The sequence below is a fragment of the Anomaloglossus baeobatrachus genome, chromosome 6 (assembly GCF_048569485.1).
Source record: "Anomaloglossus baeobatrachus isolate aAnoBae1 chromosome 6, aAnoBae1.hap1, whole genome shotgun sequence".
Lineage (NCBI taxonomy): Eukaryota > Metazoa > Chordata > Amphibia > Anura > Aromobatidae > Anomaloglossus > Anomaloglossus baeobatrachus.
In genome coordinates, this window is record NC_134358.1 from 566,317,970 (window position 1) to 566,337,401 (window position 19,432).

At 48.1% G+C, this 19,432-nt stretch overlaps 1 protein-coding gene across 2 annotated transcripts in view; it reads right to left on the reverse strand.

Moving 5' to 3' along the window:
- Window positions 1-448: 448 nt before the first annotated feature.
- Window positions 449-19,432, reverse strand: part of LOC142243657 (microtubule-associated protein 4-like) — a 37,054-nt gene continuing 18,070 nt past the window's right edge. The window contains exons 3-5 of one of the 2 annotated variants that reach the window (XM_075315786.1): window positions 5,001-5,214; window positions 4,756-4,806; window positions 449-923 (exon numbers count right to left, since the gene is read on the reverse strand). In XM_075315786.1, coding sequence (XP_075171901.1) covers window positions 919-923; window positions 4,756-4,806; window positions 5,001-5,199 — 255 coding nt within the window. In that variant the 5' untranslated portion in view covers window positions 5,200-5,214 and the 3' untranslated portion in view covers window positions 449-918. Of the gene's footprint in view, window positions 924-4,746; window positions 4,807-5,000; window positions 5,215-19,432 lie in introns of both variants that reach the window. The other variant, XM_075315785.1, reaches the window with a different exon arrangement.

Sequence of the window (19,432 nt, forward strand, 5' to 3'; positions counted from 1 at the left end):
TATAACTATATCCATATAAAAAATAAAAATATTTTTTTGATATATATTATATAACTATTTTTATATTAATTAAATATATATATATATATATATATATATATATATATATATATATATATATATATATATATATATATATATATATATATATATATATATATATATATATATATATATATATATAAATTAAATTATATATAAATTAGAAATACACATAATTAAAATATAAACATTTATATATATTTAATTAAAATATAAAAATAATTAAAAAAATTATATAACTATATCATATAAAAAAAAACAAAAAAACAAAATCAGGTTAAAAAAGTTCTATACTCAGATGACAAATTGTACGAGGCCGCTATGTACATTCCCCACAGAGGGTTAGTCACATACATTGTGTTAAAACTTTCCAAAAACCATTAGTAGAAGCAATTCAAACCAAGCGTGAGTGTTATATAGTTTATTGCAGGTTAGTAAGACATGAAAAGAAAAACTAATTCAGAGCGACAAGGACAAGGGAGCGTCAATGATGGTGTGAAGGCACTAATGTCTACATTGTGAAGGGGCGGCTGAGGGTGAAGGGAGGCAGGAGGCGGCAGAAGAGTGGCCACCTCTCAGGAAAGCATTCTTCACACTCCCAGAAAAATGCAGCGAGTCCCAAGGAACGGTGCAGAAAAGAAGCAAGAGGTGGTGAGCGAGTGCAGCAGGTCCGAGGGTCCCGTCATCTGCTTACACGGAGAGATGGGAAGCGCTGGAGACAGAAGGAGGAGGAAGAGGAGCCTTCAGCAGAGGGCGCCTGGTGAGGACGGCACCGGCTTCTTCTATCCACTAGCGGCCGGGCAGGGGAAGCGGAGATTGGAGGAGAAAGCACTGAGTGTAGAGAGGAAGCAGAGGAGTCCTGGTGTGAGAGGAGCATTACTCTATGGGAGGAAACAAGGAGCCGGGAGGGGAGATAGAAAAAGGAGGAGAGGAGAGAGGAGGAGAGGAGAGAGGCACAAAGCACAAGGTTAGTAAAACAGATCCAGAAAGCACAAACGAGCAGCCAAAAAAGGCACAGAGGACCCCACGACGTGCGCCCCCCACATCTAGACTGCCAACAGGACCGTGAAGGGGGGCCGGGGGGGGGGGGTCCCCCACCTCCAGGACATGGGGGGTCCCGAGTTCTACTCTGCCGCTGATTTCCAAAGCCAGTTAGCTTCTCCCATTACTAGGCTCCATGCATTGCTACCCAGGTCCCCCCAGGTAATGCCCCCCGCACTGGCCCTTTTGTCTCATTACCGCCTGCTGAAGGAAACGGGAGGACGCTGATTTTGGGCCACATTCCCCAGTCACACCCACAGCGCAAAATTCATCAAGTCGCCTTTGCAAACTGATATGTGTAAAACAGCGGCGCTGGACACGATGGCCACTCACACCCCGAGAGACATACGGGCCATTTACAGAACTGCCGCTCGTTTACTGGACACGGACCCGAAAACTGATGGGAAAGGAACGAGCGTGACTACGATGGACGCTGCACGGCGATCAGCGCTGGTTTTTACTGGATTTATTCTCTTGCCGCCGTGTTTACAAGAGCGGATAGTCGAGGGAGATCATCACTACGCTCATTTAAAATAGTGCAAAAATCCTCCATTATTTCAGCTGCCTTTTCTGCACCAAAATACCGTATTTTTCTTTTATAAAGACACACCCCAAATTTAGAGAGGAAAAAAAAACAAAGTAAAAAAATTAAAAATGGGGTCCGTCTTATACTCTGGTGTCTTACTGGAGGGGGGCAGCAGTGGTGGTGAAGTAGGGTCACAGGAGGCAGAGGTTGTGCTGGCAGCTGCGGTCCGTGGCAGCGGCAGCAGTCAGTGGCAGCAGCGGAGTAGTGGAGGAGGCCGGTGCGGTGATTGTCTGTCCACAGTCCTGGTTCAAATGATGGCGCATGCGCAGATAGAGCTCTCATTTAAGAGCGCTATCTGCGCATGCGCCGACTCTTAGCGCCATCATTTGAACCAGGACCGCAGACACACTGGGACACTCACCGCACAGCCACCCGCCCGCACAGAGAGGCAGCCGGCCTCCAGCACGCAGCCACAGGCACTCGGCCACCCGAACGCACAGACAGCCCCCCCCGGTAAGCTATATTCTGATTTTAAGATGAACCCCTCATTTTCCTCCCAAAGTTTTGGAGGAATAGTGTGCCTTCTAATCCGAAAAATACAATACATAACCGCAATTTGCGGGGATTGTGTGTCTTCAGAGGATTCTTGGTGCAGATGTGAATCTGATTTTGTTCGTGCATTTTGTTATTTTGGGCTTCGCACAGGTTTTCTGCTCAGATCCGCGCAGAGTCACCTTTGCACATGTTATTTCGGGTGCACACTTGGCACGGACGGGCGGCTCCAGGCTCCCTTCCTCCCACTCGTCTCACGCCCAATTTACAGATTCAGCTGCAGGTTATCCGGAGGGAGTGACGGAGCCGCGCGGACAAAGCACCGGGTGCCTCAATTAGCAAATATGAACACCGGTCACTTTCTGCGGGAGAGAGGTGCAGCTTTTCCGGGGGCTTTAGGCCATTCAGGGCAATATCCTTCATTTCGAATGTCAGAATCTGGAGACCGTCCATTTCAGAAGCACACGTCATAGGAATGCAAACACTGAATAGCAAGTTCTTGCGTCACGGCCGCCCCTTGGGGTGACTGGTGACAGACTGTTATTAGAACTGATTACATGCTCTTATTTTAGTAATGAGGACACTGCGCTCATAAAGTGCCGCACCCATATCACCTCCGTGACTCCGCCATGACTTCACCGGAGCACGGCTCTATATACATCTATATATTTAGCAGCAGCCGCTGACAGATCCGGCTGCAGGTCGTGTCAATCACCGCAGTGTCTCTCCGCGCTGCCTGTACATGGGGTGGGTCTTCATCAATCATTGGGTACGCTGCATAACCGTGCTGGTTATTACGGTTACACTGCATTCTCATGCTTTTTACTTTCTGCCAGTGCTCCACCAGGCTTTACACCAGGCCTAACCCCAGGCCTGCTCAACATGCGGTCCCGGAGACATGGGAGACGTCGGTGCTCATCTACCTTTATTCAACTGTATTCACAGATCAATCTAGGCCCCCCTTTCACTCTGCGTTACTCTCCGTTCACTGGTCCCCTAGGGGCTTCCATCCGAACCCCTGCAAAACGGGCGTCGGGCATATGCGCCAATAGGGCGATTGACTATAATGGAGCAGACCGTCACCATGTGCTGTCATGCACCATATTCGAGAGAGTATGTTTTCTGGAGGCAAACACTCGGTGTTTTGCAGGGGGAGGATGGGGGTTCAGACAGAAGCCCCAACAGGACTACTAAACAAGGAGAGGAATGCAGTGTGAAAGCACCCTTATTTTTAAAGGGTACAGTGTCGGGATGTGCAGCAGAAGACCGGAGGAGAGGGAAGTCATCATTGTTGGTGCTAGTGATGTATTCCTGTACTGACAGTGGTGCTAGTGATGTATTCCTGTACTGACAGTGGTGCTAGTGATGTATTCCTGTACCGACAGTGGTGCTAGTGATGTATTCCTGTACCGACAGTGGTGCTAGTGATGTATTCCTGTACCGACAGTGGTTCTAGTGATGTATTCCTGTACCGACAGTGACCCTGGACCGACCCTGCATTCCTGTACTGACCGATTCTGGTGATGTATTCTTGTACGGACAGTGGTTCTAACACAACATTCCTCTACTTATGATTGTTCTCACGCTGCATTCCTGTACCGACGGTGGTTCTGGTAATGTATTCCTGTACCTATAGTGATTACAACACTAGATTCCTGTACTGATGGTGGTTCTGATCATGTAGCAATCCATAACATGATTAATGTTAAAACAGAAAAGTTCTCAAAACTTAGTTTGAGATTATGAGGATGATTTACTTTAGTTTCTGCTCCAAAAACTCACTGTAGGTTGGGTGTGTTCACACTGAATTTTTTGGGGAGCAAACACTAACCAAATAATTAGCAAATATTCAAAACTTTGTTCTACTGATGTATTAATGTAAGAAGACCTTTAATTTGTTTATGGCCTTTTGGATTGTTTCAATATGAAAATGTGGCCCTTGAACCAAAAAAGTATCAGTGAATACACGGCCTATTATAGTGAGAACTGGCTCCTGTAGAGAGGCCCTACACGCCTGTCTGAAGGCCCCATCCTCCCAGTGATCATTTTGGTGCAGAGGAGGATCCTCGAGGCTCCAGGTGAAGAAACATTTAGGGGTCAGAACGGACAATGCACTAAAAAGTAAAAGTGAAGAACTTTCATGTAATTGCCTGGGACTTGCAGAAGATTCACAGTAATAACCAAAAAGTGAATGTTTAAGGATTTTGCTGTGAATCATTGGTGGACAGACGCAGGAATCGCACGTCACAGTGACTAATCACAAACGCTGCATACAAGTGCCAGATCCCAGGTAAACAACGGAGAACGAGGCGTCCCGTCACCACGGCCCTGATTATACAGAACATGGAAATCCCCTATACCCAGAGGATAAAATCAGGAGGAGACTGCACCGCCATAACCTGCGCTAGAGCCTTATTCCTAAACATGATGATAAATGCTGCAGGATAATAGCACTGAATAATCAGGAGATGAACGACCCCACAGGGAAATGTTCAGTTACACAAAAAAAAAAGTGAGACCCGGGATCCATAACTGTACATTGTAACATTGGGGAAAGTGGCAAATAGAAAAATGTAATATCATACCCGACTCACCGACGTCTCCTGTGATGTGTTCACCGTTCTCCAGCACCGAGGAATGATGACCTGCACCAGAGAAATGTGAGGGGAAAGGTCAGAAGAACAGTGAGTGCAGCTCTGGAGGATAATACAGGAGGTAACTCAGGATCAGTAATGTAATATATGTACACAGTGACTGCAACAAAATATTAGTTTGTCGCAATCTCTCTTATTTAGCTCACACAAACACACACAGATTGCCTTTATATATTACAACCTACCTTCAGCCGCGTGTTTGTCACTAGACCCATTGACCTCATCACCATCTAAGAGCGGGACGTAGTCTGTTTTGTCGAATTTCTCCCCGATGACATCATCAAAAGGCTCGGCCTCCAGCGAGCTGATAAAGTCCCGCTTGATCTCGGGCTCAATCTCTGGTGGGGCGTCCGTCAGGGCGTCCACGAGTTCTAGATCCGCCATTCTCTATATCTACGTCTGAAGGAGGGGGAAAAAAAAAAAAAAAAAAAGTAATTATATTTTTGCCTACATAGAGCGTGTAATATATATATGTGTGTGTAATATATAATATATAAAATATATAATTGCGTCTGTGTCTGTCTGTCTTGCTCCAAAATTGTGTCGTTACAGTGACAACTGTCGGATTGGCCGCTGGGCTCGGCCTGGCCCCGCCCCCCGCATGGATTGGCCACTCGCATCACCCGCTCAGCCACGCCCCTTCCCCCGAATTCAAACGAAGCCCCGACTCCCAGGTGACTGCTGCACTCCCAGGAGTCCACACCGGCAACCCAGCCCAGACATAACCTTGTGATGCTGGGATCGTGACGGAGCCGGTGTACGCTGGTAACCATGATAAACATCAGGTAACTATAGGAAGCGCTTCCCTTAGTTACCCAATGTGTATCATGGTTACCAGCGTACACCGGCTCCTGGTACACATGTGCAGGGAGCCAGCATACGCCGACGCCTCGCCCGCTCGGCCCCCGGCACACGTTGACCCGCTCGGCCCCGCCCTGGCACACGTTTGGCACCTATACACCTCCCCCCAGAACTACTCCTCCCATTATACTCCGAGTATAATAGGAGGACTATTATAGAATGGGGGGTGTGCAGCATGGAGGATGGAGCACGATGGGGGGGGGGGGGGGGGGGTAGAGGGGTGTGCACACCTCCCCCCAAAACACATACACTGCCACACGCTCACCGCACAACACACCACACCAGGAACCACAAACACCACCGCACACACCGCGCAGAACACACATTGCACAAAACATACCTCCCCCCAAAACACACCCCACAGCCACACGAACCGTGCAAAACACACAATGCTGCAGACACACAGCGCTCCACAAACGCAACACACAAACACTCACACACCCCCCCCCCACACCCAGAACATTTAGGCTGTGTCCACGGTAGAATGTACCTGCGGACTTTTCTGCCTGAAAATCCGCGACTTTCGCGGCAAATCCGCACCCGCGGATTTTGATGCGGATTTTTTTTTTCCCATTCTATACCCAAAGTCCGCACCAAATCTGCAACAAACAATTGACATGCTGCAGATTTTTCCGGATCAAAATCCGCGGCAAATCCGCAGCGGAAAAATCCGCAGCATGGACACAGCATTTCCAAAATGCCATTGAAATGGCTTGGAAGTGCCGCTGCTGCAGATTTTCGGGAAATCCGCGGCAAAATCCGCAGCGTGGGCACATAGCCTTACAGTGTCCTACACAAACACTTGGCAACTACACACAACACATACATACATATATACACAAACAAAAATCACACATTAACTACACAATACGTAAATTCTAGAATACCCGATGCGTTAGAATCGGGATATAATATAACACACACACACACACACACACACTATGTCGGCAAGAAAAAAAAAAAAAAGTGGAGACAGAGGACTGAGAATAAATCAGAAAACCAATCCACAGCTCTGGGGATCAGCAGACTGGACGGTGGATAATTAAAGGCTTAGCTATCACACAGCTTTCCTAGAACCCTGAATGGCAATAGCCTTATGGCGGGTGATAAACTGATGGGCAGTTATGGTGATCATCTATCCCAGATACAAAAAAAAAAAATAAAAAATATATAAAAAAAAAAAAAAAAGCCAAGCAAAAGTCAAACGGGGATTTTGTGATAAAAGTAAAATATGAGAATAAATCTGGAAGACTCTTGTGGATTAGCAGTTAATGTCGGTATAAAATGCTGATATCCTCTCGGCGCGGATTATGTGGCGCTGACACAAATATAGATATAAATCCCAGGGATGCGGCAGCTGCCGGTAATACACGGGCCGTCCCAGCACTAATCCACCGGAGATTGTGACAAGCTCATCAAAAATAAGCAACAGCTAAAAATGTAACCGAAAAAAGAAAATAGAACACGGCAAAAAGTTACAGAACGAAGAGCGACGGCGGCTCCAGAGACGATCAATGGCAAATTGTTCGGACAATTACTTATGTGGGGGACACCCAATATATTTACAAATTCAATCTGGTTTTGGAGATTTTCAGTTTTTAAAACTATATAATTACACATTTTTTCCCCATCATTAGACTGTGTTCACACATTGTGAATTGGTTACTTTTTTTTTCCCGCAGCCAAAAGTCGGCTCTTGGCGTTCAAAATGTGCAGCTGCCAATCACATCGCACGGGAGAGAAGATGGGACAGAGAAGCAACACTCAACCACAATTCCTAACCCCATGATTGACAGTGGCATCTAAGAGGTTAATTTATTCTATGGTACCGGTGGTATTACACAGCTGGCACCGGAGCCGTTTGGAATGGTCTCAGGCCCTGAGCCCAAACCATGAAATTACACGCGACCATCAGGCCAGATGTTACAAAAAAAAAAAGTTGAGAGCCTGCCTGATACATTGTAACAGAAATTGATTCCTCCACTTTGCCACAACGTAGACCAAAATGTGACAGTTTCACTCAGGACAGGTTTTCAGCCTCTAAATAAATAAGAACGTTCCTATTCATTGACAGCAAGCAAAGTGACAGACAAGCCATTACAGGTCCAGCAAAAGTGCTGTAGTGCCATTAGCCACAGGCTGCAGCCAGCAGCAGGAAACTGGTAAACGCTGCAGCGTGAACCCATCAGCGGCATCTGAAGTCCCCTCGCCCTCCGCACACTCCAAAATAACTTGCCTGTAATCTTCTTAGGGGGGGGGGATTACGGGAGCAGGCGGAGCGCCTTAAGATGAGTGGTTACAACAACATGTGGATATTCAGTGGATCCCATAGAGCAGCTCAAGAAACGGATCTGATGGGGGACAAGGGCCGACGCCGAGCGCGAGGGGACAAGGGCCGACGCCGAGCGCGAGGGGACAAGGGCCGTGTGCCTGATCCATGGACCCAGACTGTATATACCCTGTATACATAAAAGATAGGCATACCTCGCCTGCTGCTAGTGCTCACAGATTTCAGCCCTTTAAGGCTATATGTGCACGTTGAGTATTTGGTTACAGAAATTTCTGCATCTGTTGGAGGGAACAATTTTTTTTCCCCTAAATTCTTTATCTATTTTTCTGCATTTTTCATTGTTTTTAATGGTGAAAAACAGACAAAACCACTGAAAGAATTGACAGCTGCAGATTTCCTGCACCAAATCTGCAAGAAAAAAAAAACCCAAAAACTCCAGATGTGCACAGCGCTTCATGTTTCTCATTGGCTTTGATATAAGGATTTGCTTTCAGTTTTGTGAAAAAAAAAACCCTGAACTTTAAAAAAGGTAAAAAAAAAAAAAAAAAAAAAACACCCCGCACTGTGCACACAGCCTGAGGATCACACAGAGCAGATATTTCTGTTCAGGCAAGACCAAAGGGGATCACTCCCAACAGACGCAATCAGAATATGCTGGGAGCGCTACTCCCATAAGCATATGCTTAAGGCTGGAAACACATTATGCGAGTAAAATCGGTCCAAGTTGGCTGAAAAAAAAAAAAAAAAAAAACTCGGCTGATTTTAGTTCACGTTAGGTCGGAGTGCAACGCAAGCGAGATGCTTTTTCTGAATAAATTAATGATTTTACTAGCGTGTGTAATGCGTATTTTTTACTATGTCATCTGCCATTCAGCGCTGCTACATGGCCGCTGACAGCAGACCCAGACAGCCATGTAGCAGAGCTGAATGGCAGATGACAGCAGACACAGACAGCCATGTAGCAGAGCTGAATGGCAGATGACAGCAGACACAGACAGCCATGTAGCAGAGCTGAATGGCAGATGACAGCAGACACAGACAGCCATGTAGCAGAGCTGAATGGCAGATGACAGCAGACACAGACAGAGCCGCACTGTCAGAATGAACTCTGGTGAACGTCACCCGACTTCATTGTCATGCTGCGGCTCTGTCTGTGCCGCGTCCTGATTAGCGGTCACCTGTGAAGGACTCACCGGTGACCGCTAATCCCCCGAGTGACTGAAGTGTCCCCCCCTCATACTCACCGATCCCCGGCATGGCGTTCACACTGCTCCGGCGGCTTTTACTATTTTGAAAAAGCCGGCCGCTCATTAAACAATCTCGTATTCCCTGCTTTCCCCGCCCACAGGCGCCTATGATTGGTTGCAGTGAGACACGCCTCCAAGCTGTGTGACAGGTGTCTCACTCAAACCAATCACAGCAGCCGGTGGGCGGGTCTATACTGTGCAGTGAAATAAATAAATTAAAAAAAAAAAAAAATGGCGTGCGGTCCTCCCGCCCCAATTTTAATACCAGCCAGATAAAGCCATACGGCTGAAGGCTGGTATTCTCAGGATGGGGAGCTCCACGTTATGGGGAGCCCCCCAGCCTAACAATATCAGTCAGCAGCCGCCCAGAATTGCCACATACATTAGATGCGACAGTTCTGGGGCTGTACCCGACTCTTCCCGATTTACCCTGGTGCGTTGGCAAATCGGGGTAATAAGGAGTTAATGGCAGCCCATAGCTGCCACTAAATCCTAGATTAATCATGTCAGGCGTCTCCCCGAGATACCTTCCATGATTAATCTGTAAATTACAGTAAATAAACACACACACCCGAAAAAATCATTTATTAGAAATAAAAAACACAAATTCCCTCATTACCAATTTAATAAGCCCCAAAAAGCCCTCCATATCCGGCGTAATCCACGGACCTCCAGCGTCGCTTCCAGCTCTGCTGCATGCAGGTGACAGGAGCAGCAGAAGACACCGCCGCTCCTGTCAGCTCCACGCAGCAACTGAAGACAGCCGCGCGATCAGCTGAGCTGTCACTGAGGTTACCTGGATCCAGCGGTGGCCGCGATTAACCTCAGTGACACCTCAGCAGATCGCGCTACTCACCTCAGTTGCTGCGTGGAGCTGACAGGAGCGGCGATGTCTTCTGCTGCTCCTGTCACCTGCATGCAGCAGAGCTGGAAGCGACGCTGGAGGTCCGTGGATTATGCCGGATATGGAGGGCTTTTTGGGGCTTATTAAATTGGTAATGAGGGAATTTGTTTGTTTATTTCTAATAAAGGATTTTTCGTGTGTGTGTGTGTTTATTTATTTACTGTAATTTACAGATTAATCATGGAAGGTGTCTCAGACGCCTGACATGATTAATCTAGGACTTATTGGCAGCTATGGGCTGCCAATAACTCCTTATTTCCCCGATTTGCCAACGCATCAGGGCAAATCGGGAAGAGCCGGGTACAGTCCCAGAACTGTTGAATCTAATGTATGCGGCAATTCTGGGCGGCTGCAGGCTGATATTGTTAGGCTGGGGGGCTCCCCATAACGTGGAGCTCCCCATCCTGAGAATACCAGCCTTCAGCCGTATGGCTGTATCTGGCTAGTATTAAAATTGGGGGGGACCGCACGCCTTTTTTTTAATTATTTATTTCACTGCACAGTATAGATCCGCCTACCGGCTGCTGTGATTGGGTGCAGTGAGACACGTCACTCAGCGTGGGGGCGTGTCTCACTGCAACCAATCATAGGCGCCTGTGGGCAGGGAAAGCCGGGAATACGAGATTGTTTAATGAGCGGCCGGCTTTTTCACAATAGTAAAAGCCGCCGCAGTGTGAACGCCATGCAGCGCCGCGCCGGAGATTGGGGAACGGTGAGTATGAGAGAGGGGGGGGGAAACTGACCGACAGACAGAGAGGGACAGAGATAGTGACGGACTGACAGAGAATAGAGACCGAGAGGGAGAGACCGACTGACAGAATAGTGATTGACAGACATTGTGACACACTCGTTTCCAGTGTTTTAGGAAACATGCGAGAAATGTATTTAGAAAATCGGATGTCACTAGGATGGTGAGTGCCGTCCCGTGACACCCGATTTTTTACACGCTCCCATAGACTTGCATTGGAGAAACTCGCAGTAGAAACTCGCAAAAAAGCAGCATGCTGCGATTTTTTTCTCAGTCCGATTTGGACTGAGGAAAAAAAAAAAAAAAAAAAAAAAAAAAAAAAAAATCGCAGATGAGAGCTGAATCATTCACTAACGTGTGTCCGATTCCAATGCGAGATTTTCTCACATTGCTCTACTGCGAGAAACTCGCAAGTGAGAAGCAGCCCTAATAGTGCAGCCCGGTATAGGGGGATGGGGAGGAATACTTCTGCAGCGGCACGGTCTCCACAATCATGGCCGGTTACATGGGTGAGCTCGGGGCGTTTAGGGTCAGAGCACTTAAGACTTTAATAAACAAAACCTGTCTGCTTCACACAACAATGGGCAATGATACATACATACAATGATGCATACAGGAGGGGGGGGGATGCATGCATACAATGATGCATACAGGAGGGGGGGGTGCATGCATACAATGATGCATACAGGAGGGGGGGGGATGCATGCATACAATGATGCATACAGGAGGGGGGGGTGCATGCATACAATGATGCATACAGGAGGGGGGGATGCATGCATACAATGATGCATACAGGAGGGGGGGATGCATGCATACAATGATGCATACAGGAGGGGGGGATGCATGCATACAATGATGCATACAGGAGGGGGGGATGCATGCATACAATGATGCATACAGGAGGGGGGGATGCATGCATACAATGATGCATACAGGAGGGGGGGATGCATGCATACAATGATGCATACAGGAGGGGGGGATGCATGCATACAATGATGCATACAGGAGGGGGGGGATGCATGCATACAATGATGCATACAGGAGGGGGGGATGCATGCATACAATGATGCATACAGGAGGGGGGGATGCATGCATACAATGATGCATACAGGAGGGGGGGATGCATGCATACAATGATGCATACAGGAGGGGGGGATGCATGCATACAATGATGCATACAGGAGGGGGGGGTGCATGCATACATACAGGAGGGGGGGATGCATGCATACAATGATGCATACAGGAGGGGGGGATGTATGCATACAATGATGCATACAGGAGGGGGGGGGATGCATGCATACAATGATGCATACAGACCACCAGAGACAGCACCTGAAGTCCTGCTCTGTATGTAAAATACATCCACAGATCTGAGTGACCTCGGTTGCTCTCGTCTCCCTCTGTGTGTAGGTCATTGTGATCATGAACCAGGAGGCTCAGGATGAACATTACAGAATAGTCATAATAAAGCCTCATCCCAGGGAGCGCAGCTCTGCTGTATATCAGGGTGGTCTCCTGCAGGAAACTGAGCACTAGGGGGCAGCAGAGATCGGACATGCCAGGCACCAATGTGGGGTGTAGGTGCCCGTCGAGCAGAGGCCTCAGGAGGAAACCGGGCAGAGCTGGAGAATGTAAACCTTCCTGGCAGCCATTGTACCGCGGCTTCCTCCCAACATCAGCCATTTATTACTGCCATAAACTGGGCATAGGTATAATGAGGAAAGGGAGGAGGGGGTCGGGGCAGTAATCAGCACCTGCACCCCAAATCTGGCTATTGCCTACAAGATCTTAGCACAAAACGCAACATATCTGGGTACACGGTACAATGGCCGAACGCCCTGCATAGATGTGCAGCAGCGATAGAGGCCGGGTGCAGGGACCCTCCAATCCTGTGCGACCCCTTTAACTTAGGGCTCCAAGAAATTACGTCACTGAGCTTGTAGTTACACAATAGTCTTCTTAAAAGGAGTGCTGTAGTATAAAGCATGGAGGATGGAAGAAGAAAACAGAATTGATGTAACAGGATATCCTGTTACATAAATTCTGGTTTCTCCTTCCGTCCTCCATGCTTTATACTACAGCACTTAAGAAGACTATTGTGTAACAGTGATTTGTGGCTCTGCTCTGCCTAAATGTCGCCTCAATTACATTTAGGCAGAGAAGAGTCACAAATCACTGCTGTACCCTCATGGAGCAGAGATGAAGTATAAAGCATGGCACAGGGACAGACTGACAATCACTTATATGACAGGAGGTGGAATTCAGATTACTCATCTCTAAATAGATAACCCCTCTGAGGGGTGGGGACGTGTGCCTAGCCAAAGTCCGGGCACACACTGCTCCTCCTAGAGGAGATTAAGGCTGTGTGCACACGTTGCGTTTTTTACCGCGGAAACGCTGCGTTTTGAACCGCAGCGTTTCAGTGGCAAATTGCATGCGTTCAGCTTTCCCAGCAAAGTGTATGGGAAAGCTGAAAAATCAGTGCACACGCTGCGTTTCTTTCCGCAGCGTTTTGGATGCCAAAAATCGGTGCGGAAAGAAAAGCAGCATGTCACTTCTTTTGTGCGGTGTGGCTGCGTTCTCTCCCCCATTGAATCAATGATGTGGGTCAGAACGCAGCTACACCGCATGGACCTGCTTTTTTGTTGCGGTCCGCGGCCTTTGTCGGCACGCCAGAACGCAGGCATTTACCTGGAAGTGAGGTCAAGAGGTTTCCTGTTGACCTCACTTCCTGGCAAAGCCCCCGGTGTCGCCAAAGTGCCCGCCCCGACCCCCCTCCCGAAAATCCAACATGGCCGCGCGCACAGTAGCGCACCGGCCGCCCTGCTCCTATGTTATCTGTCGCATGTGCCTTGAGACATGCGACAGAAAAATGCTCCCAGGCCCTGCCCGTTCACCCCAATTCCCCCCGGTGTCATACATACCTGTCCGGTCGCAGCGCTGATCCCCCGCGGCCCCCTCCTCCTTCACAGCAGACGCCGGCCGGTCACATGTTCCGAGCAGCTGACAGCCAGCACAGTGTTCAGTGTGAGCTGTGCTGGCTGCTCGGCACTCTGCAGCTGTGACCCGGGGAGAGTGGGTGCAGATTTTTGCACCCACTCTCCTCAAATGGAGGATCTGCCCTCCTAGAAAATGGGGGATACGTTCCCTGAACGTGCCCCCATATTCTAGAAGGTCCAGAGCTGACGTGGGACATCCAAATGGATTTCTGCGGACCCATTTTTTTTATTAAATTGGAGAACAAGGGAATGATTTGGGGAGTGTTTTTTCTAATAAAAAATTTTTTGTTGTCTTTTTTTGCTTTTGTTTACTGTCAATTAGTTATGTCGGGTGTCTGATAGACGCCGTGACATCACTAATTGCTGGGCTTGATGCCAGGTGACATTACACATCTGGTATCAACCCCATTTATTACCCCGTTTGCCAACGCACCAGGGCGCGGGATGAGTTGGGGCGAAGCGCCAGGATTGGCGCATCTAATGGATGCGCCACTTCTGGGGCGGCTGTGGCCTGCTATTTTTAGGCTGGGAAGAGTTCAATAACCATGGCTCTTCCCACCCTGAGAATACCAGACCCCAGCTGTCAGCTTCACCTTGGCTGGTGATCTAATTTGGGGGGACCCCACGTTATTTTTTTTTTTTATTCTTTATTTATAAATTAAAAAAAAAAAGCCTGGGGAGCCCTCCAAATTGATCACCAGCCAAGATGAAGCTGCCAGCTGTGGTTTGCAGGCTACAGCTGTCTGCTTTACCCTGACTGGCTATCAAAAATAGGGGGGACCCCACGCCATTTTTTTCATTTTTTTTTTTTTTATTGGATAATTACTAAGCTAGGCACCCTTTAGTGCCACATGAAAGGTACTAAAGGTGCCAGCTTAGAATATGCAGGCGGGGGTGGGACGTTCTATATATTTGACATCCCTTCATCCATTGACGCTTTTTAGGCTGTGTGCCCACAATCAGGGTTTGCAGCGTTATGGACGCTGAGTGTTTTCCCTGCGTCCATAACGCTGCGTTGTGCAGTAGAAGCACAGTGGAAGGATTTTTGGAGATCCCATGCCCACTGTGCTTCTTTTCTCCGCAGCATAAACTGACCGGTAGCGTGGCTTCCCGAGCCTCAGCATGTCAATTTATGCTGCAGAGACGAGAGTGTTCTCTGCAGGTAGCATAGAGCTCCACAGCAGCCTGAACCCAAATCGTGGGCATGGGCAGCTGCAGGAAGGCTGGCACTGTACTAGACGCCGTGTCGCTGGATTATGGCCACATAGCCTTAGGCCCCTTTCACCCGTCAGTGATTCTGGTACGTTTGTGCTTTTTTTTAAACGTACCAGGATCACTGACATACGCAGACGCATTATAATGAATGGGTCTGCTCACACGTCAGTGATTTTTCACTGCACGTGTCTCCATGCGGCGTACCCGCGTGTGCGTGATTGCCGCACGGAGACATGTCCATTTTTTTCTGGCATCACTGATGTTCCACGGACCACGCAGTGGTGTGATCCGTGAAACACGTGCCAGAAAAAAAAAAAAAACGTGCTTTTAAAATAAAAATCATTTTAACTCACCCGGCGTCCAGCGATGTCCTCTGCAGCCCGTGCAGCCTGCTGCTTCTGAGCCGGCTCATTGTCGCGCATATTCATGATGCATGACACAGCCGACCCGGAAGCAGCTGCTGCGGGGGTCAGCGCCGGCCGGATGATGCACCGCGGGAGCGATCAGCACCATGGAGAGCGGGTGCAGGTGAGTTAATCTCTAAGTGCAATCACGGGCCACGGAGAACGGAGCCCGGATTGCACTTAGACAACCCATGTGTGCCATGATTCACGGCACACGGAGGGACATGTGCGTGTTTTACACGCCAGTGAAAAACGTCAGTGTTTTTCACTGACGTGTGAAACGGGCCTAAAAGTGAGAATATTGTTGCTACAGCAACATTTTGGGTGAAGTAGCTGTGGATTCAAAATGCTTAATATACTCCTGAATAAAATCCTTGATGGGTGCAGATTCCAAAATGGGGTCACTTGTGGGGGTTTTCTGACGTATAGGTACCCAAGGGGCTTGGTGCGCGAAGTTTATTTCAACTTTTCCAAAATTCAAATGGTGCTCCTTCCATTCCAAGCCCTCCCATTTATCCAAACAGAATGTGGAGAAGGAAATGACATCACAGGTTTTTTTTTCCAAAGGTCTGTGTTCAACCAACTTTATTAACACTGACAAGTCTTAAAAAAACGCCGCATGAAAAATGCATGAAAAACGCATGAAAAACGAATGCGTTTTCGATGCGTTTCTCAAAAAGCATTGTTTACAATTCTCCCCTCTGCCAGAGGGTGCGTTTTTTTCCGCGCGGAAAAAAAGCAACGTGTGCACATACCCTTAGGCTATGTTTTGCGGTTTTTTTTCGGATGCGGGCGGTTTTGGTCTTAAAACGGCATGGCTTTGCTTCCCCGGTCTGAGTCTTCATTTTTGCTGTCTGCATGGTGCAGTTTTGTTTTAGGTGCGTTTTTGTGGTGACCACAAAGATGCAACATGTCAATTCTTTCTGCGTTTTTGCCAGCGTTTTTCACCCATGCAATGCATGAAAAAAAACAGCAACAAAAACACGGCAAAAATGCATGCTTTTTTTATGCGGTTTTTGCCGTGGATGCCTTTGAGTTTTTTTAGCGGCCAAAAACCCATAAAAAAAAAAAAAACATCTTTGTGGTCACAAAAACAAGGCAGCGTGCGTAGATAGCCTTATAGCAAAAGGCCGAGCACACACTGCTCTTCCTAAAGGTCCTCTATAGAAAAATGCTGGGCACACACTGCTCCTCCTAGTGGTCATTTCACGCCAGTGCTGGGCACAGACTGCTCCTCTAAGGCTATGTGCGCACGTTGCGTAAATACATGCAGTTACGCTGCGCTTTGTAGCGCAGCGTAACTGCATGCGTCCTGCGTCCCCTGCACAGTCTAAGGAGATTGTGCAGGGGCTGTGCGCACGTGGCGTTTTAGAGCGCAGCGCTTCAGCTACCGCCGAAGCGCTGCGTAAAAAGTAGTGACATGTCACTTCTTCCGTGCGCTTTGCCGGCAGCTCCTGCTCTGTCTATGGCAGGAGCTGCAGGCAGAGCGCATGGAATCTGCTTTTTTTTCACTACGGACATTTCTGCAGCGAGTTAAAGCGCACGTGTGCTCTTCAGATCGCTGCAGAAATTTCTGCAGTGAATGTACGCAACGTGCGCACATAGCCTTAGTGGTCAATTCTCACTAGATGCTGGGCACACACTGCTCCCTTTTAGTGGTCATCTGTCGCTAAATGCTGGGCATACACTGCTCCTCCTAGTGGTCATTTCTCGCTTTATTTCAGGCTCAACCTATATGTTGTCTAAATTGATAAATTAGGCTTTGTGCTTACAGGGGTCACTGATACAGTCCGGCATCTAGACTGAAGCAGCTTTAACTTTAATATCCATGACAAATTATTTCCATTGCTGGCAGACCGGTGTCAGACGCCGCTCCCTTATGTTATTGTCTCTCCCTGAACGCAGGCCGCGGAAAAGACAAGGCCGCGGAAAAGACAAGGCCGCGGAAAAGACAAGGCCGCGGAAAAGACAAGGCCGCGGAAAAGACAAGGCCGCGGAAAAGACAAGGCCGCGGAAAAGACAACCGAACCAGCACATGGCGGGGAAAAAAAACCATTTCTGCAAAATGCCATCTGTATACGGTGCAGCGGGGAGTGCAGCAGGCTGGCCTCACCAAGGACAGGAACAAAACAACCCCAAACTTGTTACATTAAGCATTAAATAGTATCCGTCCGCTCTCGTAAATCCTGCACAACATTCATTTTAAAGGTTATTTTCTTAGAACCCGTGCTGCACCGTCCCTCTGTTACTCCTCCTGAAAATAACAGACAGCAGGGGTGTTACCAATTAAGGGTGTGGCCATACAGTGACAGGCTCAGCAATGATTGGACAGTTTTAGACACGCTCCTTCAACAAGGCAAAATAGCGACTCCCACATCTGCATTTCCAGGAGGACTAAAAGAGGAACAGAAATATGGTTATACAAAAGGTGTGTGTGGGGGGGGGGGGGAATAACCCACTAAATGCAGCAATAAACCATCACTGGAATATACCCATGAAGCCTGTTCTTTCCGATTCTAGGAAGGGGAAGGGGGGGGGTAAAAATACGGCCGCGGGAACGAAAAGGGGATGATGAGCCGCATCCAGAGATTATGAATGTGCGGTGTATACAGGTCCGCCATGAGAGAGCGTAATACCGGGTAACGTCATGTATCCGGATTAAGGGAGGCGCTGAGATAATTACCTCCTGGATTAGGACGCACAACCCCAGCATTTACATCTGGGACGGGAGCAGCTCAGGAAAACTGCGACTGACAGCACAAACCGAGCGGACTGACAGCTTAAAGCACGACCCATAATACCTGGGTCATATTACCCCTACAGCAATATTGTTGCATTTCCAGGCAAGCAGAATTAAGAATGCAGCTCTGAATGCAAAGTACAGATAGGAGCGCAATGCAACTTGAAAAGATATAGAAACTGATTTTTTTAAGCTGCACATAAAAACAGTGTCATCCATCCTAGAAATGAGGAGAATGGCAAGTCCTCAATGGGCATTCACTGAAAAAAAAAAAAAAAAAAAAAAAGAAATGTCTAGAGCTGAGGGTTTGTTACAATGCATGTATGAACATGGCAAGCCTGGCATGGACAGAAGAATGGGGCAAATTCAGTAAAAGGGACGACAAGGGCCCATGTCACATGGCGACAACCTGGTACACTTTCTTTTCGAAGAACTATGTGGGGGTGGGGGGGGGGTCTGAGAGGTCCCACCCCCAGTGATCATTAATTGATGTCATATCATAGACCGTATTATTCATCTAAGACGCACCCCAAATTTAGAGAAACAGGTTATATATAAAAAAAAAAAAAAAAGGTCCATCTTCTACCCTGGTGGTGTCTTATCAGAGGAGGTGGGGCAGTGGAGCAGGGTCATAGGAGGCAGGGGCGGTGCTTGAGTAGGGCGATGCTGCAGGCGCTGTGGTGGGGGCTGTGCTGGCTGCAGGCACTGTGCGGTGGTGGGTGTCACAGATGCTCTGTGGGTGGTGTGGGCTTTAAAAGGAATGGTGGCCAGAGTCAGCACGTGCGCAGATGGAGGTCTCAGCTCAATGACAAGCGGAGATCTCATCTGCGCATGCGCCACTTTCCTTAAGTCCGTTGCTGGGAGATCAATAGGCCAGAGGCGGCACCATTATTTAAAGCCCACACCGCCGACAGAGCATCTCACCCGCCGCACCGCCCTGCTCCACACATCCTCCACCGCAGCCAGCACAGCACCTCTTCACTTCGCGGTAAGCTACATTAGGATTATAAGACATCCCCCTCATTTTCCTCCCAAATTTTTTTTTAGAGGAAAAAGGTCTTATAATTTGAAAAATACGGTATATCACTCATAGCACCATCATACTCTGCAAAGCTATATTGCGAACCACTGAGCTGCCCTGTGCCTTCCCCTATACAGATAGGAATACCACCCTTTAAGCAATGATCACCAGGGTAACAACATACCAGG